The 26,138-nt window shown below is 46.8% G+C and overlaps 1 protein-coding gene across 1 annotated transcript in view; it reads left to right on the top strand.

Annotated features, from left to right (window-relative positions):
* The window catches only part of MCF2L2 (MCF.2 cell line derived transforming sequence-like 2), a 410,388-nt gene that overhangs the window by 196,012 nt on the left and 188,238 nt on the right, over positions 1 to 26,138 (top strand). The window contains exon 14 of the mRNA XM_030216237.1: positions 8,268 to 8,371. Coding sequence (XP_030072097.1) covers positions 8,268 to 8,371 — 104 coding nt within the window. The remainder of the gene's footprint in view (positions 1 to 8,267; positions 8,372 to 26,138) is intronic.

Here is a 26,138-nt window from a genome sequence, read left to right as displayed (position 1 = left end):
AGCTGCTGATCGCAAAGGCATGCTAGCAAAACTGGGGCTCTCTCACACAACCCAGGGGCAGAGAGGGAGGGCTGACCCTAGCTCAGAGCAGAAAGCCAATAAGGAAAGCTCACAAGGAGTTGATCACATGCAGGGGCGTAGCCAGACCTCGGCGGGAGGGGGGGTCCACAGCCCAAGGTGGGGGGGCATATTTTAGCCCGCCTCCCCCAGCTGCTGACACCCACCCCCTGCCGCCGCCACCACTTCCGACCTCCCCGCCCCCACAAGGTACCTTTGCTGGCAGGGGTCCCCAACCCCCGCCAGCCGAAGCATTCTTCAGCGCCGGTTTCCAGCGCATTCGCTGATATGTGCTGCTGTCTTCTTGAGTCCTGATGTCGTCAGGACTCAAGAAGACAGCAACACAGATCAGTGAACATGCCGGAGAGCAACGCTGAAGAAGGCTTCGGCTGACGGGGGGGTTGGGGACCCCCACTGGCAAAACCAGGGGCCAGGACTAAATCTGTGGGGGCCCATGTCCCCCTGGCCCCACCTAGCTACACCACTGATCACATGATACTGTAAACTATGGGGGGAGGGGTAGCCCCAGTACACAATGCTATGTATGAACAGAAAATGCAATTGAATACTAATAATACTCATATTAAATATTATAACAATGCACCCTGCCACCATTAATATGGGGGCAGACATAGAGGGTTTACAACCTAAGGGGCCTTTTACTAAAGTTTAGCGTGCATTAAATGCTGGGCTTCCTATTTTATATCTATGGGCCACGTGGCAGTGTACTCATTTCCATTAACGTGTTCGAAGCTTTAGTAAAAGGGTCTCAAAGTTTGGCCCTGAGGCAGTGAAGGGTTAAGATCAAAAGGCGCAGCAGCAGAATTTATTGCAGATCCCAAGTTCATCGACATTTGCTAATTTATTTCAGGATCCTTCTGACTCTCATCTCCCTTCACTGGACCTACTGTCCTGTCCCCTTCACTGAGTATTCAGTTCCCTCTATAATGCTGCATATCATGCTTTGATACATAGTAACATAGAGGGGCATAATCGAAAGCGACGTCCTCGTTTCGATTTGGACGTCCTCGCAGAACATCCTGATCCAGGGGCGGGGAAATCCGTATTTTCGAAACAAGATGGACGTCCATCATTTTGTTTCGCTAATATGGTCAGGGACATCCAAAACTTTAAATTTGGTCATCCCTAGACTTGGTCGTTTCTGATTTTCGGCGATAATGGAAACCAAGGATGTCCATCTCTGAAACGACCAAATGCAAGCCATTTGGTTGTGGGAGGAGCCAGCATTTGTACTGCACTGGTCCCCCTGACATGCCAGGACACCAACCGGGCACCCTAGGGGCCACTGCAGTGGACTTCATAAATTACTCCGAGGTATATAGCTCCCTTACCATGTGTGCTGAGCCCCCCAAACCCCACTACCCACAACTGTACACCACTACCATAGCCCTTACGGGTGAAGGGGGGCTCCTAGATGTGTGTACAGTGGGTTTGTGGTGGTTTTTGGAGGGTTCGCTGTTTTCTCCACAAACGTAAACTGGTAGGGGGGGTATGGGCCTGGGCCTGCCTGCCTGAAGTGCACTGCACCCACTAAAATTGCTCCAGGGACCTGCTTACTGCTATCATGGACCTGAGTATGACATCTGAGGCTGGCAATCAATATTTTTAAAGATGTTTTCTGAGGGTGGGAGGGGGTTAGTAACCACTGGGGGTTCTCTCTGGTGGTCATCTGGTCAGTTCGGGCACCTTTTTGTGCCTTGGTCATAAGAAAAACACAACCAGGTAAAGTCATCCAAGTGTTCGTCAGGCATGTCCTTGTTTCTTTCGATTATGGGTCGAGAACATCCTAGTGTTAGGCACGCCCAAGTCCTGTCTTCGCTACGCCTCCGACACGCCCCCTTGAACTTTGGCCTGCGACGGAAAGCAGTTAGGGACGTCCAAAATCGACTTTCGATTATACCGAGTTGGACGACCCTGTGAGAAGGACGTCCATCTTCCAATTTATGTCGAAAGATGGGCGGCCATCTCTTTCGAAAATGAGCCCAACAGTAACATAGTGGATGACGGCAGAGAAAGACCTATACAGTCCATACAGTCTGCCCAACAAGATAAACTCATATGTGCTTCTTTATACGTTGTGATAAAGTCACCTCCAGGATAGTTGGGTTAAGGCAGTTTCAGTCTGAACTACAAGTCCCAGAAGGCATTGCAGGCAAGGAGCCAGGGAGTGAGATGAGGAACCCGGACTTGGCTTCTAGCTGCAATAGGGGAAGACAAGGGAATAAGCTGACAGGATGTGTAGATTGGCTGCCCCTAGGGGGAAAGAGAGCTAGGAAACCCTGTGTGCAGGAGCTCCTCATTAGGCTACTACTACTACTACTATTTAGCATTTCTATAGCGCTACAAGGCGTACGCAGCGCTGCACAAACATAGAAGAAAGACAGTCCCTGCTCAAAGAGCTTACAATCTAATAGAAAAAAAAAAAAATAAAGTAAGCAAATCAAATCAATTAATGTGAACGGGAAGGAAGAGAGGAGGGTAGGTGGAGGCGAGTGGTTACAAGTGGTTACGAGTCAAAAGCAATGTTAAAGAGGTGGGCTTTCAGTCTAGATTTAAAGGTGGCCAAGGATGGGGCAAGACATAGGGGCTCAGGAAGTTTATTCCAGGCGTAGGGTGCAGCGAGACAGAAGGCGCGAAGTCTGGAGTTGGCAGTAGTGGAGAAGGGAACAGATAAGAAGGATTTATCCATGGAGCGGAGTGCACGGGAAGGACGAGTGTGGAGAGATACTGGGGAGCAGCAGAGTGAGTACATTTATAGGTTAGTAGAAGAAGTTTGAACAGGATGCGAAAACGGATAGGGAGCCAGTGAAGGGTCTTGAGGAGAGGGGTAGTATGAGTAAAGCGACCCTGGCGGAAGATGAGACGGGCAGCAGACTTTTGAACCGACTGGAGGGGGGAGAGGTGACTAAGTGGGAGGCCAGCAAGAAGCAGATTGCAGTAGTATAAACGAGAGGTGACAAGGGTGTGGATGAGGGTTTTGGTAGAGAGCTCGGAAAGAAAGGGGCGGATTTTACGGATGTTGTAAAGAAAGAAACGACAGGTCTTGGCAGTCTGCTGGATATGAGCAGAGAAGGAGAGAGAAGAGTCAAAGATGACCCCAAGGTTTCGAGCTGAGGAGACGGGGAGAATGAGAGAGCCATCAACAGAAATAGAAAACGGGGGGAGCGGGGAGGTGGGTTTGGGGGGGAAAATGAGAAGCTCGGTTTTGGTCATATTTAATTTCAGGTGGCGTTGAGACATCCAGACAGCAATGTCAGACAAGCACGCTGAAACTTTGGTTTGGATGCAAGGTGAGATATCAGGGGTAGAAAGGTAGATTTGGGAGTCATCAGCATAGAGATGGTAGGAAAAGCCATGGGATGAGATTAATGAACCAAGGGAAGAAGTGTAGATAGAAAAGAGGAGGGGACCAAGAACAGAACCCTGAGGTACGCAGACAGGCAGAGGGATAGAAGTAGAAGAGGATCCACCAGAGTGAACACTAAAGGTGCGGAGGGAGAGGTAGGAAGAGAACCAGGAAAGGACAGAGCCCTGGCTCATGCTCATGCTCAACTCAGCTGGTATGGGTGTGTAGAGAAGCTAATGAGTGGAGAATGATTGGTTGTGAAGGCAGAAGCCAGGGATTGATTAGGCAGGTGGGAAGGAGTCTCATTAGTTCAGTTCAGGGAGAGCAGCAAGGAAGGCGAGAAGCTGTTGCAGGGTAGAATCCCTTGGGTGTGAGAAGGCCCTAAAATATGGAACTCATTATGAGGGTGAAGAGAATAGAAGTATAACTGCTGCTTGGTGAGTTAACTATGATGATGAATTGAATGGACTGCTGCTGTTTGGAATTGAACTAATGTTTATGGTGCACTGGATAAAGAGCCTAGACTGAAGCCGACTGTAGCCTATATTGAATCCTGGTATGTGCTATGCTGCTATTGGAACTGTGTACTAGAAACCTGCATGGAATAAAAGTCCTTAAGATTGAAGTTACTGGTGGACATCTGTTTCTTCATTGTGCCGGGAGCCTGTGGCTGGAGGAGATTGTTCTATCCTTGGCTGCACCAGAGAGGCGCCTGGTTACAATGTATACCTGACCTTGATTTGTATCTGCCATTTTCAGGGTACAGACCATAGAAGTCTGCCCAGCACTAGCCCCGCCTACCACTCAGTAGCGTAGCCAGCGATTATTTTTTGGGTGGGCCTGGAGGTGGACTGGGTGGGCACAGACCTCTTTCCTCTCCACCGTCCACCCCCCGCCCGCCGCCACCACCACATTTTGTGTCCACCCGCGACAGCCCCCTGCACTGACCTGAAGCGCGTTCTCCCTCCAATCCAGCACCGGCGATCATAGCCAGCCTTCTACCACGTCCAGCGTGCGTCATCGGAGCTTCTTCTCAGGCGCGTCCCGCCTACTCTGCAACTTCCTGCTGGACGTGGTAGAAGGCTGGCTATGATCGCCGGTGCTGGATTGGAGGGAGAACGCGCTTCAGGTCAGTGCAGGGGGCTGTCGCGGGCGGGGCGGGCCTGTAACAAAAGTGAGTGGGCCTGGGCCCATCCAGGCCCACTCGTGGCTACGCCCCTACTACCACTGCCCCTGATTTTTATTTTGGATGGATGACTGGTGCTCTGCTCAGTTTATTCAATTAAAATATATATTTTTAAAATGCCCTTTTTCCTGATAAAGAAAAGATTGATTCCCCCAGTGTCCCAGTGTCCAGTTGTTGCAAATGTTTTCTGGCACCTTTCCTTAGTCTCTTACTGACGCACTGTTTCAGTCTGTGTCTTCCCCAGCCCCTCACTAAAGAAGTTTTACCTACACTGCAGCACACAGAATCAGCTTTGCATTTAACTCAACACAACAACCTCTTAATTGGCCACATCCTGGTACACAGCCTGCGGGCTAACTAAAGCGGAACAAGTAGTATCTTTGTACCAAACAGAACTAGTCTTTGTTCTAGGGTAGAAAGATGAAGTGATACAGCATAAGCTTTCCCTCAATGTTTTATGAATAAAGTGTTGTAGGTTTTGTTTCAACTCATCTTAAGGCTATCAATAGAAATCAAACAAAATAAAACATGGAAAAGAAAATAAGATGATACCTTTTTTATTGGGCATAACTTAATACATTTCTTGATTAGCTTTCGAAGGTTGCCCTTCTTCGTCAGATCGGAAATAAGCAAATGTGCTAGCTGACAGTGTATATAAGTGAAAACATTCAAGCATTACTATGACAGTCTGACAGGGTGGGAGGATGGGGGTGGGTAGGAGATCTGAGGAAGAAGGGCAACCTTCTAAAGCTAATCAAGAAATGTATTAAGTTATGTCTAATAAAAAAGGTATCATCTTATGTTCTTTTCCATGTTTTATTTTGTTTGATTTCTATTGATAACCTTAAGAGTGGACTAACACGGCTACCACACTCCTCAACTCATCTTAACAAAGTGCACTAGCTTCCCATAGCAGAAAAGTTTAAAGCTGCTTGTTTAGTTTTTCAAATCTTATGGAGCTTCACCTCTGAACTGCTAACACCACTTTGCTACTTTTGCTGCTGTGTAACAGACTGAAAGAACAACTGATGCTAGCGTCACCGTTTCAAAAGAGAATTCACAGGACCCCACAGTCATCCACAAAGGAAAGATATTCAACATAAAGGGATCTTTCACTTGCTCATCTTCCAATGTGGTATATATCATTCAGTGTAAAAAATGTAAGGAAGGATGCTATATTGGAGAAACAGGCCAGATGCTTAAGACAAGATTCAATTTACATAGACATCATATGAACAATACTGGTGCCAGCAGGGTTCCCACGCCTGTTGGTCAACATTTTACAGGACCAGGACACTGTACCAGTGACTTCACAGTGAGAATCCTCAAAGGTAACTTTAAAACCATACAAGAACGTAAGACCTTTGAAGTCAGAATGATTGAATATTTTAACACCCAATAGAAAGGTCTTAACAAGGATCTGGGGTTCCTAGCCCATTATAAACCATAAAGCTGTATTTCTCTGTTGATCACCCCACCACTCACCTATCCACACCCATCCTGTTAGAATATCAATGATATGCTTTGATGTCCCCATGCATACCTCCTACCCACCCCCATCCTCCCACCCTGTCAGACTGTCATAGTAATGCTTGAATGTTTTCACTTATATACACTGTCAGCTAGCACATTTGCTTATTTCCGATCTGACGAAGAAGGGCAACCTTCGAAAGCTAATCAAGAAATGTATTAAGTTATGTCCAATAAAAAAGGTATCATCTTATTTTCTTTTCCATGTTTTATTTTGTTTGATTTCTATTGATAACCAAAAGAGAATTCGAAAGCAGAAGATTTTCTGCTCTCTATTCCCTGTAATTGGAGTTAAAATATGGAACTCTTTACCTATTGCCATCAGCAGGGCCGGTCTTAGCAATTGCGGAGCCTTGTGCCGACCAGTTCGGCGGGCCCCCCCCCCCCCCCCCCCCCCCGCCCCCACCTAGCCTCAAAGTCTCGTGAGGCTGACGCTGGAAGTCTGGGCAGCCATTTTTAAAGACCAATGCGGCAACAAGGGGGTCAGCGCCGGCAGTGGGCAGTAAAGACTGGGAATCTTTCCTGCCTCGAAAACTCCGCTAGACTACCAGGGCGGCTTCAGGTATGTGCCAGGAGGGCACCCTGCTGCTCAGGGGAGGGGAGGCAATGAGTCAGATCGCAGCAATGGCCGTGAGCAAGAGGAAGCACTGCGAGGCCCCTGGAGGTGCGGGGCCCTGTGCGACCGCATCTGTCGCCCCTGCCTAAGACCGGCCCTGGCCATCAGAACAGAAAACAGCTACCTTAGCTTCAGGAAGAGGCTAAAAACCTTTCTCTTCCCAAAGACTGCTTCATAACAATCTATTTACTTCTACCTCCTAGTACCATCCGTTATCCTTTCCTATAATATTTTTGGTCTCACACATTACACCAATGGTCTCTAATTGTTCTCATACCTCTCACTAACATTATCGGTTTGTAAACCACACTGAACCATGGAAAGGGGATATTAGCGGTATACAAGAATTGATTTGATTTTTTAAAGCTAAGGTTCCAAATCTAACATACACTCAAACACACACCAAAAAATAAATAAAAAATATAAGTACATAAGTAATGCCACACTGGGAAAAGACCAAGGGTCCATCGAACCCAGCATCCAGTCCACGACAGCGGCCAATCTAGGCCAAGGGCACCTGGCAAGCTTCCCAAACGTACAAACATTCTATACATGTTATTCCTGGAATTGTGGATTTTACCCATTTAGTAGCGGTTTATGGACTTGTCCTTTAGGAAACCGTCTAACCCCTTTTTAAACTCTGCCAAGCTAACCGCCTTCACCACGTTCTCCAGGAACGAATTCCAGAGTTTAATTATGCGTTGGGTGAAGAAACATTTTCTCTGATTTGTTTTAAATTTACTACACTGTAGTTTCATCGCATGCCCCCTTGTCCTGGTATTTTTGGAAAGCGTGAACAGACGCTTCACATCCACCTGTTCCACTCCACTCATTATTTTACATACCTCTATCATGTCTCCCCTCAGCCGTCTCTTCTCCAAGCTGAAAAGCCCTAGCCTCCTTAGTCTTTCTTCATAGGGAAGTCGTCCCCATCCCCGCTATCATTTTAGTCGCCCTTCGCTGCACCTTTTCCAATTCTACTATATCTTTCTTGAGATGCAGCGACAAGAATTGAACACAATATTCAAGGTGCGGTCGCACCATGGAGAGATACAACGGCATTATAACATCCTCACACCTGTTTTCCATACCTTTCCTAATAATACCCAACATTCTATTCGCTTTCCTAGCCGCAGCAGCACACTGAGCAGAAGGTTTCAGTGTATTATCGACGACGACACCCAGATCCCTTTCTTGGTCCGTAACTCCTAACGTGGAACCTTGCATGACGTAGCTATAATTCGGGTTCTTTTTTCCCACATGCATCATCTTGCACTTGCTCACATTAAACGTCATCTGCCATTTAGCCTCCCAGTCTCGTAAGGTCCTTCTGTAATTTTTCATTTAAAAACATGTCTGGTAATGAAAATTGTATGATAGCTGACCCCAGGTTTGAATAACTGACATAACATTGTATTTTCAAAGTATAATCAGGTGTGACTCGCACATACATGACTGAACTTTCCTTTTACTGAACTGGATACTGATTCCAATTTCTCTTCAATCTCTAGCTATCAACAGACGAGGGCCTGATGTTCCCACTGCTCCCAAATCTGTTACAGAAGCAGAACTTGCTAGAAAGAAAAATGTGAAGAAGACAAAAGGCAGTATAAAGGTGTGTATATACGATTCCGAAAGAGAAAGGTTATGGTTTTACGGTACGCTGTCATTACATTGTAGGAGAGAAAAATCTTTACAAATTAAATAATACAATACTATCTAAATATCTACACTTGTTAGTTCAATGCTCCGTTAATTGAACCCTCAACCTGATTCACAGGTTTGCGACCTTTATGTCTGCAGTTTTTCTATGGATGCTCATGAGCTCTGTAGAAAAACTAGGCATGAAAATTATCCACATTTTGCCTGGCTGAAAACAAAATAAACTACTTTCCTTGAGCCGTAATTATTATTTTTGTAAAAACCAGGATACAAAGATTTTTGTGTTCTGGGTTTCAAAAACATCACAGAGAACGAGTTGGTTGCCGTACTTATGCATCAGGAAGAAAAAAAACCCTAGCAGAGTTGTAATGTCAAAATTAAGATATCTATATTAGAACGTCTATATTAGAAAAGGGGGAAAACTCTGAACCAATGCGGCAACAATTATCCAAGAATTTTATTGCACACACAAAAAGTCATCATTGACTAGAACCCCCCCCCCCCCCCCCCCCCCGTGAAAAGAAAAATAATCTGTTTATTATTTCATTTTTTTATTGTTCTTTTCTTCTTAATTTTCGTTTTATACTTCACACAAATAGACTCTAGTGATGTGTACTTTCTTTCTACCACATAATGATTTTTTCATAAGATGCACACAACCACTTATCTTTGAAATGGCTGCTCCAGCGTGCGTGTTGATATCCTTTATCTGCTAGGGGTTTTTTTTTTTAGATATCAGATTAGTGATCAGCAGTTGTTGATCTGTGCATGATATTTTGACTACTTATGCATCACACCAACTCCTTAATGAATTTCTATAAATGCATTCACTTAGGGGGGCAGTTCTATAAAGGTTACCCAAATTTGGGTGTCAAAATGCAGGGCACTGAGCATGAATTCTACAATTGCACATGGGCATCTAGATTCCATTATCAAATAGAGTGTAAGTCAGCAGTGGCATACCAAGGGGGGGGCGGTCCGCCCCGGGTGCACGCCGCTGAGGGGGTGCCGCGGCGCGCGCCTGTCAGCTGAGTTCGCTAACTTCGCTGCAGCTCCCTCTGCCCCGGAACAGGTTACTTCCTGTTCCGGCCGGGGCAGAGGGAGCTGCAGCAAAGTTAGCGAATTCATCTGACAGGCGCATGCCGCGGCACCCCCCCAGCGGCGTGCACCGGGGGGGGGGGGGGGAGGCGCATCGGTGATCCGCTCCGGGTGTCATGCAGGCTAGGATCACCACTGTAAGTCAGCATTTAGGTTATCATTTGCCACATGTAAAAGGCAAGCATGGGATAAACACAAGGAATCCTGTTCAGAAGGAATGGATCCACAGAAGCTTAGTGGAGATTGGGTGGCAACACTGGTAATTGGGAAGCAAAGCTAGTGCTGGGCAGACTTCTACGGTCTGTGCCCTGAAAATGGCAAGGACAAAGCAAGGTCAGGTATACATATAAAGTAGAACATATGAGTTTATCTTGTTGGGCAGACTGGATGGACCATACAGGTCTTTATCTGCTGTCATGTACTATGTAACTATGTTACTATGTAAATTGGCTTTTTTAACAAGCAATAACTGGCACTAATTAGATTTAATTGGAACTAACGTGCGTAAAGCTAGACGCATGGCCCATAACAGGGGGCGTGGAAATGGGAGGGTCATGGATGTTTCCGGGAGGAACAGGGGCGTTGCTTCAAGTTATGTGCAAAATTACAGAACAATGGTGCTCCGCATGTAAACTTAGGCACGGGCATTGGTTCAAATGGCATGCCTAAATTTATGGGCGACTCTCCACTTAAGCGTGTATTCTATAAACTGTGCTGAACTTTAGGTGTGGCTTATAGAATACCGTTTAAGGCAGATTTTGTTAGGCACCGTATGTAGAATCTAATTCATAGGGGCAATTTTATAACTATAATTTCAAAGATATTAATCCGCAAGTGAACCTTTTTCGGAGACGGGAAGGCAGTAGAACTAGAGGACATGAATTGAGGTTGAAGGGGGGTAGACTCAGGAGAGGACAGGGTGGGAGCAGGTGAACGGAGGTGCGTGGTAGGTGTGTCAGGTCGGGTCGGGTGGGAGGGGGGGACTCAGATTGGGGAGGGGTGGGGGAGCTCAAAGGGGATTGGGGAGGGGTGGGGGAGCTCAGAGGGGAGAAGGGGATTGGGGAGGGGTGGGGTGCTGAAAGGGGATTGGGGAGGGATGGGGGAGCTCAGAGGGGAGAAGGGGATTGGGGAGCTCAGATGGGTGCTCAAAGGGGATTGGGGAGGGGTGGGGAGCTCAGAGAGAAGGGGATTGGGGAGCTCAGAGGGGAGAAGGGGAGTTGGGGAGGGGTGGGGGAGCTCAGATGGGTGCTCAAAGGAAATTGGGGAGGGGTGGGGGAGGTCAGAGGGGAGAAAGGGATTGGGGAGGGGTGGGGGAGCTGAGATGGGTGCTCAGAGGGGAGAAGGGGATTGGGGAGGGTGGGGAGCTCAGATGGGTGCTCAGAGGGGAGAAGGGGACTGGGGAGGGGAGTGCTCAGATGGGAGAAGGGGTCTGAAGCTGGAACTGGGGTCTGACAAGGGGGCAGGAGGGAAAATGGGTCTATGTCTGGGGCAGGTGGGAGAACGGGTCTGGGGCTGAAAAGGGGGGGGATGCAAGGCATGTGGTGGATGAAGGGGGCTGGAACTAGGAGCTGAAAAGGAGGGTAGTTGGGATAAGGGGGCTAGTACTGGAACTGGGGGCTGAAAAGGGGCAGGGGCTGAAACTGTGGGGACTAGGGGCTTTAAAGGGGACAGGGAGAACTGGCTGGGGCTGAAGCTCGGGACTGGTGAGAGAAAATGGCTGGGGTTGAAACTAGGGGCTGAAAAGGGGACAGGGAGAAGTGGCTGGGGGCTGAAGCTTGGGACTGATGGGAGAAAAGGGCTGGGACTGGTGGGATAGTGGGGCTGGAACTAGGGGCAGGTGGAATAAGGGGGCTGGAACTGGGGGCTGAAAAGAGGGGGCAGAGAGAGAGAGGGGACAGACCCTGGATGGAAGAGGGGAGTGTAAGGGAGGGCAGACCCTGGATGGATGGGAGAGGGAGGGCAGACGGATTGAAGGGGCAGAGAGAAAGGGCAGATGGTGGGTGGAAGGGGGCGAGAGAAAGAGGGCAAACTGAGGCAAATGGTGGATGGAAGGGGCAGAGATAGAGGGCAGATGTTGATGGAAGGGGGAGAGAGAGAGATGGCCGACTGGGGCAGATGGTGGATGAAAGGGGCAGATGTGGATGGAAGGGGCAGAGAGAGACGGCAGACAGTGGATGGAAGGGACATTAGAGAGGGCAGACACTGGATGGCAGAGAGAGAGCGAAGACAGATGCTGGATGGAAGGAAGACAGTGAAAAGAAGATGAGGAAAGCAGAAACCAGAGACAACAAACTGTAAATATATATTTTTATTATTTTGCTTTAGGATATAGTATTGTTACCGTGTTTAATAAATGTTTATAAATAGAACATGTAAATAAGGTAATCTTTTTATTGGACTAATTTTAATACATTTTGACTTAACTTTCAGAGAACAAAACCCCCTTCCTCAGGTCAAGATAGGATACTGTAACAGCACTATACTGTATTGACCTGAGGAAGGAGGTTTTGGCCTCTGAAAGCTAAATGTATTAGTCCAATAAAATGGTATTTTATTTTCTGTATTTGTTTTATTTCTATTTGTTAATTTGCAAAGTGGTGATTGGTATTTGTTAGTTTTTTCAAATTTACATCTGCTGTCTTTATATTTTGCACAGTACTAGGGGACATTTTCTGTTTCTGTGGTGTTGCAATGTATGCAGAGTCTGGCATTGGGGGTTCAGTTAAATTTTTGTCTAAATAGAAAGTTTATTATTACTTATTCTATAGTGGATTATCTGTGTTTGTGAAAAAGACATGGCTTTCGGTTGGCATTGACAGTGCAGGATCGACGATCTGTACTAATCTGTCTGTTTTCGTTTTACAATAGGTGAATTGATGTTCTAGTTCTCACTGTAGTGTTTAAGATGCTTTCCTTTTCCTTGTGTGACTCGTAGAAATGACTGCTTATGGTATGGTAGAATTGCTCTATAGGTCTTGAGTGTTTTGTATTCTTGGCATGCGTAGTACTGGATTTGGGGGGGAGGGGTGTTAAAAAATGACCGGCCCCGGGTGTCAACTACCCTAGCTACGCCACTGGATAAAACCATCCTATATAATAATTTGCACCTCCGTCTGGCTGCCTGGGTTCGTAACATCTTTAAGAGGCTGAGGTCAGCCAGCCTCCAGGGTTAAAGGAAAGGGAAGGGAAAGTAGGTTTCGGTTGCTGAAGTTGAACAAGCAAAGGGGAGGAGGGGAAGATAACAGAGAGCAAAGTTTTGATGGTGCCAGCATGGTCGGTTCCTGCTGTCAGCTACTGTATGAAAAACACACACACACACCCCCCCACACACACACACACACCCCCACACACACCCCCCCCCCCATTTCCTTTAATGTTTCCAGTTGTTAAGGGAAGTGTTCCCCTTGACAGCGAGATTAGAAACTTGCTACTTCAGCAAAGAAGGAAGTTATAATCTGCAGATATTCAACCGTGGGCTTTGTCTGTTGAGGTCTTCTTACAAGTGACCATACATCGTTTTGAGAGCCACTACTCAGCGATTGCCAAACCTGAGCTAGGAGACCCCCCAGATAGTCACGTTTTCAGGGTATTCGCTATAAATATGGCTGTGTATGCAAATCTCCCTCATGCATATTCATTGCAAATATCCCGAGAAGCTGATTGGGGGGCCCAGGACAGTTTTGGAAGCTGCTGTCCCAGATAACACATGAAATGATACTGGTGGTTCAGAAGGGAACACTTGTCCCGATATTCAGCTGCGGTGGTCAATGTCATTTTAAATGTCTACTACTGTGGTCAAGTTATACGCAGATATTCAACTCCAATATCTGGGTACATCAGGCAGCACTAAGAGGTATCTGAAGCACAGTGCTCCTACTACTGAGATAGTCATTTGGATCAGAATAGCTTTTTGCTGTCCTAAGTTATGCAGATGTCAGTGCCGAACACCGCAGTCTCTGGGTAACTCCCAGCGCTGACCCAGCACATTAAGTGATACCTGCAGGCCTAAGGACTATTGTAGTGGTGTACAGTTGGGCAGTGGCGTTCCTAGGGGGGCTGACACCCGGGGCGGATCGCCGATGCGCCGCACCCCCCAGGTGCAGCACCCCCCCCCCGGAACAGTGCGACGCCCCCCCGGCGAAAGAACCCCCGATCACCCGACAAAAGAACCCCCCCCGGGTGCACGCCGCTGGGGGGGGGGGTGCCGCACGCCTGCCGGCTCTTCGTTTTCATGCTCCCTCTGCCCCGGAACAGGAAGTAACCTGTTCCGGGGCAAAGGGAGCATGAAAACGAAGAGCCGACAGGCGCACGGCACCCCCCCCCCCATGCACCCTGGGCGGACCGCCCCCACCGCCCCCCCTTGGTACGCCACTGCAGTTGGGTACAGTATATTTGTTGCTATTCCTGGAGGGCTTATTGTACAATATAACAGGATTATGATGTGATATTTACCTGGGACCTTTTTTTGTGAAGTTCACCACAGTGCTCCCTAGGCTGCCCCACTGCTCAGGTAAATTCAGAAACTAAAGTCACATCCAATCTGTGGATTTTTAAGTCCTGTTGCACTAAAAGTAAGAGACCAAGGCTGAGGGGTCAAGGAATGATGACACTGACATTATTGTATCCCCCCCCCCCCCCCCACCCACACACACACACTCTCAGGATGACACCTTACTGACTCTGCGCATCCCGGCCTTTGAGTTGGAACTGAGACCATGAACCTGTGCAATATTAGAGATTAATGACTGTTGACAAAGCAGCGGGATTAGCCTTCCTATTAAAAAAAAAATCCTTTGAGGAGAAAATGGGGGCAGTCAGATGGGGTGTCGACAATGGCACCCCTGAGATGGGAGCCAAGATTTGGGGCAGGGAGAGGAAGTTAGTTTTATACGGTGGGAACAGGCGTGGATTGTGAATTTCCGGGCGGTGTTGCAGGGGGGGGAGGGTGAAGAGTTTTGAAACGTTGTGTTCCATGTATGGTTTATCAGGGAAAGATGATTTTCCATATATACAGATCCAACATTTTGTGGGGAAATTGGGTTGGAAGGGAGGAAATCCACAGGAGAGGGAGAGTTTGGAAAATCTATGGCTTTTGCTGAAGAAGGTTCCCAGACCAATATCAGTGATATATACATTCTTGAGGGGACATGATCCTAGGCCGTTTGGCTTTCAGGGGGCATGGGAGGAGGATTTAAACTAACGCTTTTTGGATCAGGAGTGGGAAATCATTTGTGGGGAGGTGTGTAAGGCCCCGATATGTGTCTTGGTGCAGGAAAATGCATAGAAAGTTTTATCCCAATGGTATTACACACCAGAGAGATTGAAGAGGATGTACCCCAGTGCATCAGATCTGTGTTGGAGGTGTGGGTTACAAAAGGGGTCTTTTATGCATATATGGTGAGCATGTCCCGGGATGGCACCTTTTTGGCAAGATGTTATGAAAGCATTAGTGACGTTAATTGGATCATCCTTGGTGTGTCTCTTGGGATTATACAACGAGAGGGAATCTTGGGAGGAGCGGAAATGGATGTGCTGGGGGTTGGCAGCAGCTAAGTGTCTTATAGCACAGTATTGGAAGAGGGTGGATTCCCCGACATTGAGCGATTGGAGATGCAAATTAGGTCAATTAATGCACATGGAGCGATTAACGGCTCACCACAGGGATGGGACATGGGGACATAAGGGAAGATGGGTTCGCTTACAACGACGATTCGCAAGTATTTAGGTTAATGGAATGTTATTAGAGGGGGAAGGGTTGGGGGGGGGGGAGTGGGGAGGGAGGGGGAGAGAGAGTGCCCCAAAGAACTGTGGGGTGCTCTCAAGTTGAGTGGGGGCTGGAGATGGTTAGAGGGATGGGGAGGGGGGATGTTGTATTTTAGGAGTACAAGGTTTAGTTGGGCAGTGGTTGTTGTGTTTTGGTCATGATTTTGTTATAGGGTAGTGGGCAGTTGTGAGCGAGATGTGCTCTTGTTATGGAGTTTTGCAAAATAAAAATATTTTAAAGTGAAAAAAAAAAACATCCTTGGCATCCATTTGCAAACTTATTTTACAAGGGTGTAGTAACTTCTCATACAGTTTCTTTCTAGTAAGTTCTCCCAGTAGATCAATATTGATTCTGCTGAAAACAGAGCTGGTGAGAATTGTAAAGGCCCAGTACATGAAAAAAAAAAGTGCTGTTGTACCTTGGTGGATGTAAAAGCAGCAGGGCACATTGTCGACTGCCTAAAATGGTCAAAAGGATGGTTAGAGGGCCGGTTTATTTAGAGCCCTTCAAGAAAGGAGGCTCAATCTACAGCAATTTCTATATATTGCATCAGAGTGGTGCAGGGGAAATGTGAGCTGCATCAGGCCTTTGAATGCAGTTTCTCAGGCAGGAGAACATGTGGTCAGATTCTTGCTTTATCTATTTTCTATATCAATGTCATTTCCTTATCAAGCAGTTCTTCTAAATCTCAAGGGGTCGTGTAGAACAAGTAGAAGTAAATCAATTTTTTACTCGTTCCAAAAGTACAAAGACTAGGGGACACTCGAGGAAGTTACATGGAAATACTTTTAAAACAAATCGGAGGAAATATTTTTTCACTCAACGAATAGTTAAGCTCTGGAACTCTTTGCCGGAGGATGTGGTAACAGCTGTTAGTGTATCTGGGTTTAAAAAAGGTTTGGACAAATTTCTGGAGGAACCGTCCATAGTCTGCTATTGAGACAGACATGGGAAGCAACTGCTTGCCCTGGGATTTGTAGTATAGAATGTTGCTACTCTGAGATTCTGCATGGAATCTTGTCACTCTTTAGGATTCCAGAATCTTGCTATTCTTTGGGGTTCTACATGGAATGTTGCCACCATTTGGGTTTCTGCCAGGTACTTGTGATCTGGCTTGGCCACTATTTGGAAAACAGAATTCTGGGCTAGATGGACCATTGGTCTGACCCAGTATGGCTACTCTTATGTTCTTATGTATTGGGGTGGGCTTATGATTTGGATATTTTTCTGCAATAATGGAGAATTGTAAACGTCCATGGCACAAAATAGAACATTTATAGCTCGACCTGTTTCAATAACGACTAAGTGCCAAAAAGAAGCCCAAACTGACCAGATGACCACCACAAGAATAATCCCCCAGTGGTCACTGACCCCCCTCCCACCCCCCTAAGAGGTGACAGTGATAGTACATACCAGGATCTATGACAGCTTCAGATATAATGGCCATTCTTCAGAGCAGCAAGCAGGACCCTAGAGTAGCCTAGTGGTTGGGGAAGTGGACTGTAGAAAAGGGGAGCTAGGCCCATATTCCACTCTAACTGGTACATTTGTGGTGGAAAGTGTGAGTGCCACAAAATACCTACTGAACCCATATATAGGTGATACCTACAGACATAAGAACCATTGTAGTGGTGTACAGTTGGGTACAGAATATTTTTTTTGCTATTCCTGGAGGGCTCACTGTACAATGTAAGGGAGTTATGACATGATATTTAGCTGGACCTTTTATGTGATGTTCATTGCAGTGACCCTTAGGCTGCTGTACTGCTCTACTGGGATGTCTGTGTGGCCAGTCTGGTAAGGCTGCTGGTTCCCAGACACCCCAATGGTTTGTTTTTGTGCATTATTCCCTTGGATTTTTTTTTTTTGTTTTGAATGCCTCTTAAAGAAAGACACACTGAGCACAAAAACATCTAAAATAGGATGATTTTTGAACCAAAAAGATAGACGTTTTTCTGGTTTGAAAATGACCATGCTTGGCACTGGATTTTTGGACTTTTGGGGGGTTGATGGGGCTGAATGGTCCATGAGATAAGCATTGGTGGACACCTGGCATAGTGGTCCCCCAGTCCAGCTCCATGCTGGAGGCTGGAACCTGGGTCTCAACACAGATGTCCCTTACCAAAGATCCTAAGTATATAGTTGCACTGATGGCCCCAGGTAGGGGGGGTCACATGTACTGATGTGAGCCACAATTTGCCTGCTCTAAGCATTTCCCTGTCTGTTCCTGACAGTTTGCAGCAGGAGACCAGCCCCACACCCTTTTGACACACTGCATAGAGCTGGTGTTCCAGAGAGAATTGATATATGACAGCAAACAGAGCTTACAGGTGTATAGCCCCACCCAGCGCATCCCAGGGCAGGGCTGGGCGCCACCATTTTGCAGTGTCACAGGAAGAGGAGGGAGGCAGGCTACCCTTCCTCCTCCTACCCACAAGGTAGGGGGGTCTGGACCACCAGGGACCCCTTGCTGGGGGACTAGGAGCCCCGTTGCTGGGGGAGGGGGGTTGGTTGGTCGCCCTCTAGGCCACCAGGGACTATTTGTTGAGGGGAATTATGGGCGGCCAGAGACCCACTGGATCTCCAGTCCTCCCTGAACATGGGGGGGAAGGGAATCATTGGGGGGACCAGAGGTCCGCCGGACCTCCAGCCCCCGTTGCTCGGGGCAGGGGTAGTTAGGGCCTGGTGGTCCCATGGACCTCCAGCCCCTGTGTTTGACAGGTTTGGGCTTTTGACAGCCCAGACCTGTCAAACAAGTACGGGAGGATTGTGCTGAGCGCATGCTCAGGCACAATTCTCCCGCACTTCTACCCCATGATCAGAGATAATTGCGTGCTTAAATTTGCATACAATTATCTCTGATCATCGGTGCGGTAAAGCCCCACGCTGCTTTTGATCATCTGCTAGTTAGTGCAACTGTGGAATCTGGAAATAAAACTGAAGGAAGTGCTCAAGATGTCAAGAGATGTATATCTAAAGCATCAAAGGTCATGTCTGACATTAAATGGTGCTTGACCTACATGAACCATGGCATGTTCAAATTTCACCTAGATGTGGAAAAAACCAGCTGAGCCAAATATATAACTTATAGCATGAATGTTGTCATATATATCTTCCATGCAGAAGCTCCGATACTAAGATATTCTATCTATAGGTATAATTCGGTAATACCAGCTATATGTATAGTACCACCAAACAGAGGTATAATTTGAAACATCTAATTAGACATTTCTAATTATTGCCAAGATGTTTTACTGAAAGTTGGCCTGATACATACAAATGTATGGGGCTGGATTCAGTAAATGGCGCTCAAAATTTGACGCCGAATAGTATTGGAGTAGCCTAGTGGTTAGTGCAGCTAGGTGGTATATCAAGTCCCAACCCATATTGTATAATGAGCATTCCGGGATCAGCGGCCATTATAGGATAGCGTGTAGTGACTTGATCCACACCCAAAGTTGGGTGTGAGGAGTTCCACCAATGGAAACCAGGTGTAAATCCCAGCGCGCATGCCAGGGTAAGATCTGTGCTATCCCATAACACTGGGTGCATTTTAAGGGAACACTTCCGACGTGCCCATTTTCCTAGGGTTACACCCCTTTGGGTGCAAGTGTATTCCACATGGATCTGCTGCGTCTGCCCCATTTTCAAAAAGTGACCTATCAATCTGTCTTGTCCGAGTCCTTTGGAATTTGTTAGACAGTTTACTTATTATGATCTGATTAGAAAATCACTAAAAACTTTTTTTTTACATGATGTTTTATCTGAAGTGGATCAGTAGACTTGTAAGATAATGCTGTATTTCCCGGTTTTGCCCTGTTCTTGGATATGTGAACCGCATGGAGCTTTTTAATAGGATACAGTGGGACTTCCGGTGGAGGCATGGAGCGGTGAAGATGTGAGACAGAACTGCTCCGGGGCGCATATTTAAATCGGCGCTCGCAGAATCGAACACCCACCCAAAAATCGAAGCAAACACCAGCAAAGGCATTTCGTACATAAAGTGGCTGTTGGTGGCGGCTGAGGCGACGCGGATGGCTGCGAAAGCGGCTCGAAAAGATCCAAAAGAAAAAGCCCGCGCCGCAGAGAACAAAATGGCGGACAGGGCCGCGCCAGCATTGCCGTCGCCAGGCACATCGTGGGCTGCAGAAATCACGGAAGAGGTGAGGGCAGCGGTGGAACAAGCGGTGGGCAACAAACTACAACTAATATTGGACAAACTAGAAGGGCTGACTGAGAGGCACACACAACTGTTTACTGAACTTCAGGAAGTGCAGCGCAGAGTCGGGATGGCGGAGGAGGATATCCAAAAGGTCTCAGAGGAGCAACCGAGAATGCAGACGCGCCTGGCAGAGGTGGAGGCAAAGCTCGACGATCTTGAAAATCGTTCGAGACGGAACAATCTGCGCCTTGTGGGACTGCCTGAAACCCTGCCTGAGCGGAATCTCTGTGTATTTTTGGAAAAATGGCTGCTGGAGGCGCTTAGCAACGAGGAATTGGCAACAGCATTACGGGTGGAAAGAGCGCACAGACTGGGCCAGAGGAGAGAGGATACAGGAAGGCCCCGAGTGGTGATCTTTAGGATCTTGAATTATGCCCATAAAATGCTCATTTTACAGGCAAGCAACTGGAATATAAAAGCAAAAAAATCATCTGTTTTCAAGATTATTCCACTGCAGTGTCCACAGCGAGAAAGGGCTTGCTCCGCTGTGCACCAAACTTTTTGGGCTTAAGTACAGATTCAGCCTTCTATACCCAGCTAAGCTCAAACTGCTGGAAAATGGCCAAGCAGTCTATTTTGAGAAAGAAGAGGAAGCAACTAAATATGTAGACCAAATGCTAGCCAAAGAGCGTGAGGGCTGAGTACAAGAGGGAGCTCTATCAAGGAAAGAAGAGACTACACTGAGCATTGGTCACAAGTTAGTGGCCTCAGTGGAGATGGACTGGTCCATACAGGTACAAATTACTGACATGTTTGGACTACATGAGTATTGTTATGCAAGTAGCAAGTTATAAGGGAGTCTGGCTGGCTCATATCAGGAGATGAGCCGTTGCCCACTCTTGTTGTTTGAGTTTTGAGAGTTTACAGTTGGCTCAGTTGATAGAAGCATCAAGGACACTTGGCATAGAAGATAACTAATGACAGAGGCAAGACAGAGGAGTAGTGGCCATAAAGGCTGCAGACAGTGACTGTTTGAATCTCCACTGAGGATTTATTATACGCCAAGTACAAGCAAAGCGGAAAAAAGGTGGTTCGGGCTCACAGATATGGATTTTTGAGGATCACAGCTTGCCAAATGAATACTGGTACAGTGAGGGGCCGGCACAGCTATTAGCCTGAGGAGAACTGAGGGTACTTACGATGGACAAGAGCAGAAGAGACATTCTCGTTTGTCTGGTTTTAATACAAGAGGCTTGGTGAGAAATAAGTTTTGGTGACGGATTGGGTGGGTGGGGATAGCCACAGATACATGAGGCGCCCTAGCCTTGGAAAACAGGAAGTTATGCCAATAGCCAAGGGACGACAGATGGTGGGTATAGAGGGAGAAGGGGATACGGGGGGGAGGGGGGGTGGATGGGAGGGAGGGGGAAGGGAAGAGGAAATCCTTGTATGCATGGAATTGGAAAGAGGGAGGTATGAAGGAAAACTTAGGGGTGACCCAAAGGAGAATGAGGGAGGGGAGGGCGGAGGCTGGGACGCCCTCTCTGTGTATAAGAAAGAAGAATGTAAATAAAGCCTTGCAAGTAAGACACAAAACAGAGAGAGGTGTGACATGACAACTTTGCAATGTATAACATGGAATGTGGGGGGCATTCACTCGCCGATTAAGAGGCAAAAAATCCTGAAAATGTTGAATGATAAAAAAGTGTCCATAGCGTTCTTACAGGAAACACATCTTACGAGGGATGAACACAGGAAGTTGAAAACCTGGTGGGTGGGGGAGCTATATGATGCACCAGCAGTTGGGAAAAAGGGAGGAGTGGTGATTTTGATAAGGAAAAACTTGAATGTAGAGGTCAAGCAGGTGGTGGCTGATAAAGGGGGGAGATATGTTATAGCCTCAGTAGTTGTGGAGAGACAGCCACTCCTGCTATGCAATATATATGCTCCCAATACCTATGATAGGAAGTTTGTCACTCAAATCACACGTAAAATCCATAGTTTGGGTGATATTCCCTTATTGGTAGGAGGAGACCTGAATGATGTATTAGACCCGACTTGGGATAGGTCTCAACCAACTGGGAGGGATCTGGCTAGAAAGGAGAGAGGTAACTCTAGAATTTGTGAAATGTTAGAACTGGTGGATGTATGGAGAATATTACATCCGGTAGACAAAGATTTTACACATCTCTCCAGAGCACACCAAACGCTATCTAGAATAGACTATATATGGATCTCTAGAGAGTTACTAACAAAAGTGGAGGAGGCACAGATAAGCCCCATAGCGATTTCCGACCATGCATGGGTGAGAGTTCAGATTAAAGTAGGAGAGGGAGGATTTCAGCTAGGATCCTGGCGTTTTCCAACTTATCTTTACCGCGACCCCCAGTTTTTGCCCTTCCTGGTGGAGAAATGGAGAGATTATAGCAGCAACAATGAACAACATAGGATAGATCCTACAGTGGTGGAAATAAGTATTTGATCCCTTGCTGATTTTGTAAGTTTGCCCACTGACAAAGACATGAGCAGCCCATAATTGAAGGGTAGGTTATTGGTAACAGTGAGAGATAGCACATCACAAATTAAATCCGGAAAATCACATTGTGGAAAGTATATGAATTTATTTGCATTCTGCAGAGGGAAATAAGTATTTGATCCCCCACCAACCAGTAAGAGATCTGGCCCCTACAGACCAGGTAGATGCTCCAAATCAACTCGTTACCTGCATGACAGACAGCTGTCGGCAATGGTCACCTGTATGAAAGACACCTGTCCACAGACTCAGTGAATCAGTCAGACTCTAACCTCTACAAAATGGCCAAGAGCAAGGAGCTGTCTAAGGATGTCAGGGACAAGATCATACACCTGCACAAGGCTGGAATGGGCTACAAAACCATCAGTAAGACGCTGGGCGAGAAGGAGACAACTGTTGGTGCCATAGTAAGAAAATGGAAGAAGTACAAAATGACTGTCAATCGACAAAGATCTGGGGCTCCACGCAAAATCTCACCTCGTGGGGTATCCTTGATCATGAGGAAGGTTAGAAATCAGCCTACAACTACAAGGGGGGAACTTGTCAATGATCTCAAGGCAGCTGGGACCACTGTCACCACGAAAACCATTGGTAACACATTACGACATAACGGATTGCAATCCTGCAGTGCCCGCAAGGTCCCCCTGCTCCGGAAGGCACATGTGACGGCCCGTCTGAAGTTTGCCAGTGAACACCTGGATGATGCCGAGAGTGATTGGGAGAAGGTGCTGTGGTCAGATGAGACAAAAATTGAGCTCTTTGGCATGAACTCAACTCGCCGTGTTTGGAGGAAGAGAAATGCTGCCTATGACCCAAAGAACACCGTCCCCACTGTCAAGCATGGAGGTGGAAATGTTATGTTTTGGGGGTGTTTCTCTGCTAAGGGCACAGGACTACTTCACCGCATCAATGGGAGAATGGATGGGGCCATGTACCGTACAATTCTGAGTGACAACCTCCTTCCCTCCGCCAGGGCCTTAAAAATGGGTCGTGGCTGGGTCTTCCAGCACGACAATGACCCAAAACATACAGCCAAGGCAACAAAGGAGTGGCTCAGGAAGAAGCACATTAGGGTCATGGAGTGGCCTAGCCAGTCACCAGACCTTAATCCCATTGAAAACTTATGGAGGGAGCTGAAGCTGCGAGTTGCCAAGCGACAGCCCAGAACTCTTAATGATTTAGAGATGATCTGCAAAGAGGAGTGGACCAAAATTCCTCCTGACATGTGTGCAAACCTCATCATCAACTACAGAAGACGTCTGACCGCTGTGCTTGCCAACAAGGGTTTTGCCACCAAGTATTAGGTCTTGTTTGCCAGAGGGATTAAATACTTATTTCCCTCTGCAGAATGCAAATAAATTCATATACTTTCCACAATGTGATTTTCCGGATTTAATTTGTGATGTGCTATCTCTCACTGTTACCAATAACCTACCCTTCAATTATGGGCTGCTCATGTCTTTGTCAGTGGGCAAACTTACAAAATCAGCAAGGGATCAAATACTTATTTCCACCACTGTATACTCTATTGGGAAGCGGCGAAGGCGGTACTTCGGGGAGATATAATATCCTATCTAGCTTTCAAAAAACGGGTCAGAAATAGGGAGGTGATGAGGCTGGAAAGACAGGTAGTAGCGCTGCGGAAGAAATATGGGGTACATCATGAACTAAGATTTAAAAGACAGTTATTGGAGACACAACAGGCCCTTAATGAACTTTTACATGAGCAAACGCAGAAAACGAACATATATTACAAGTACAAGCTATATAGGTTTGCTAATAAAAGTGGCAGATTTCTAGCCCGAATCGCCCACAGGCGATTTAGTGCCAAAAAAATACTCGCAATGGAGGGCAACACGGGTAAATACGGATGAAAGTATAGTTAAAATATTGGGGGACTTTTTTGGCAGCCTATATGCAAAACAAAAAGACCTAGTGAGACTTATCTTCATAGTGTGGATCTACCACAGATTTCAGAAGAGGACGCAGAGGTATTAAATGCTCCCATTACAGAAGAGGTAGTCCTAGTAATTAAAGGGAGCAAATTGGGGAAGGCACCGGGGCCGGATGGCCTGAGGAATGAATTCTACAAGCTCCTAAATAGTGAGATCAGCCCTGTATTGACCGCAGTGTTTAATGACAACATACAACAAGGACAACTGCCTAGGCACCTAAATAGAGCGCAAATCAGTGTATTGCCCAAACCAGGTAAGCCAGCTGATAAACCAGACTCGTATAGACCGATTTCGTTACTGAACACTGAATTAAAACTCTTAGCAAAGATACTGGCAAATCGACTAGCCAGATGCTTACCATCTTTAATTATAGAATCACAAGTGGGGTTTACGTGTGGGAGGGTTATAGCTAAGAATATGCGTAGAATATGGGTCGCCTTGGAAAAAATAAGAAATGATAGGAGCAAAGCCCTGCTTATTAGTTTCGACGCCGAAAAGGCGTTTGACCGAGTTGATTGGACTTATTTGTTTGCAGTATTGAAGGCCTATGGGATCTCAGGTTTATTTACGAGGGCAGTAAGAACTTTGTATACAGATCCACAGGCTCAGATATTCGCCAATGGTCTACGGTCTGACTGGTTCCCGATAAAGAGAGGCACGAGACAAGGATGTCCACTGTCGCCTTTACTTTTCATATTGGCGTTGGACCCTCTCCTCAGAGAAATCCAACATAATACTGATATTCAGGGAGTTACGATGCGCGAGCATAGTTTTAAAACAGCAGCCTTCGCAGATGATCTGCTGGTATTAATCACTGATCCCAAACGATCTCTGCCACATCTCATGGAAAGTTTAAGGGAGTATGGGGACTATTCAGGATTCAGATTGAACCTCCTGAAATCTGAAGCGCTAGCTAGTAATGCAGAGCTCGAGGGAGAGTGGGGAGATAGATTCCCCATAAGGTGGGCAAGGGGTTCCTTTAGGTATCTAGGAATACAGCTCCCTATGGATACCAGACAAATTTATGACCTGAATATCGCTAAGTTGCTAAAGGATACTCAGGAACAATTATCCCGTTGGTCTGGGCTACCTGTGTCACTTATGGGCCGGATACAACTATTTCGAATGATAATATTCCCGCGCTGGCTTTATGTACTGCAGGCGTTACCGTTACGCCTGGGAAGACGAGAGTTGGTAGCATTGCGAAGACTAGTAGTGAAGTATTGCTGGGCTGGTAGAAAACCTAGGATGAAGTGGCAATATCTAATAGGGAATTGGAGGCAGGGAGGGTTAGGCATCCCAGACATGAGGACATATAATCAGGCATGTCTACTGAGGCATTTGAGGGATTGGGTCCTTGATACAAACACTTACACGGATGTGGATCTAGAGAGGGCATACTTTCATCCCTGGCACCTGAATTACTTAATCCATGTTAGGAGAAAAGGGCAACTACCAGAAAAAGTTAAAGATAGCATGTTGCTGGGACCGCTATGGCACATGTGGCGGGAATTGGTACAAAGGTGGGGTCAGGATCCAACGGCTAGCAGACTATTACCTCTTGTTGGGAATAAGGATTTTACACCGGGTAGTGATAATGCAGTGTTTCGCACACTTCAAGGTCAAGGGGTGGAGCTATTGGGTAGCTTTCTCAGGGACGATAATACTGTGATTTCCATAGCTGACTTTCAACGTAAGTGTTCAGGGGGGCCATTGGGGATATTGGCTTATCATCAGCTCGCCCACTACATACATAGTATCCCAAAGGAAGGATTAACTCATAGATTTGAGACTAAGTTGAGGGAGTTTTTGGAAGGGGATGCGTTGGGACAGGTCTCTGTATCTTGGTTTTTTAGAGAGCTAGAGAAAGGGCTACCACGGAGGCGGGTAACTGAGGTGGCGATGAAGTGGGAAGCTGAAATTCATAGGAGTATCTCTGAACACCATTTACAACAATCATTGAGGGGCATGCAGAAGGTGATACATAGTGCAGAGTTGCAAGAGTGCCAATATAGAATAATACATAGGGCATACCTCTCTCCCAGAAGGGCATTTCATGCACGGGTGACAGAAACGGATGGGTGCCTAAAATGTGGGCAGGGTGGTGCAAATCTAACACACTGTATATGGCAATGTAAGACCATAAAGGCATTCTGGGGGAGAATAGGCCAATTTGTAAGGGAGGTCACAGGCTCCCAAGTTCTAATT

The sequence above is a fragment of the Microcaecilia unicolor genome, chromosome 10, assembly GCF_901765095.1.
Source record: "Microcaecilia unicolor chromosome 10, aMicUni1.1, whole genome shotgun sequence".
NCBI lineage: Eukaryota > Metazoa > Chordata > Amphibia > Gymnophiona > Siphonopidae > Microcaecilia > Microcaecilia unicolor.
The sequence above is the reverse complement of the archived record's forward strand: the minus strand, read 5'-3'. Positions and strand labels throughout refer to the sequence as shown.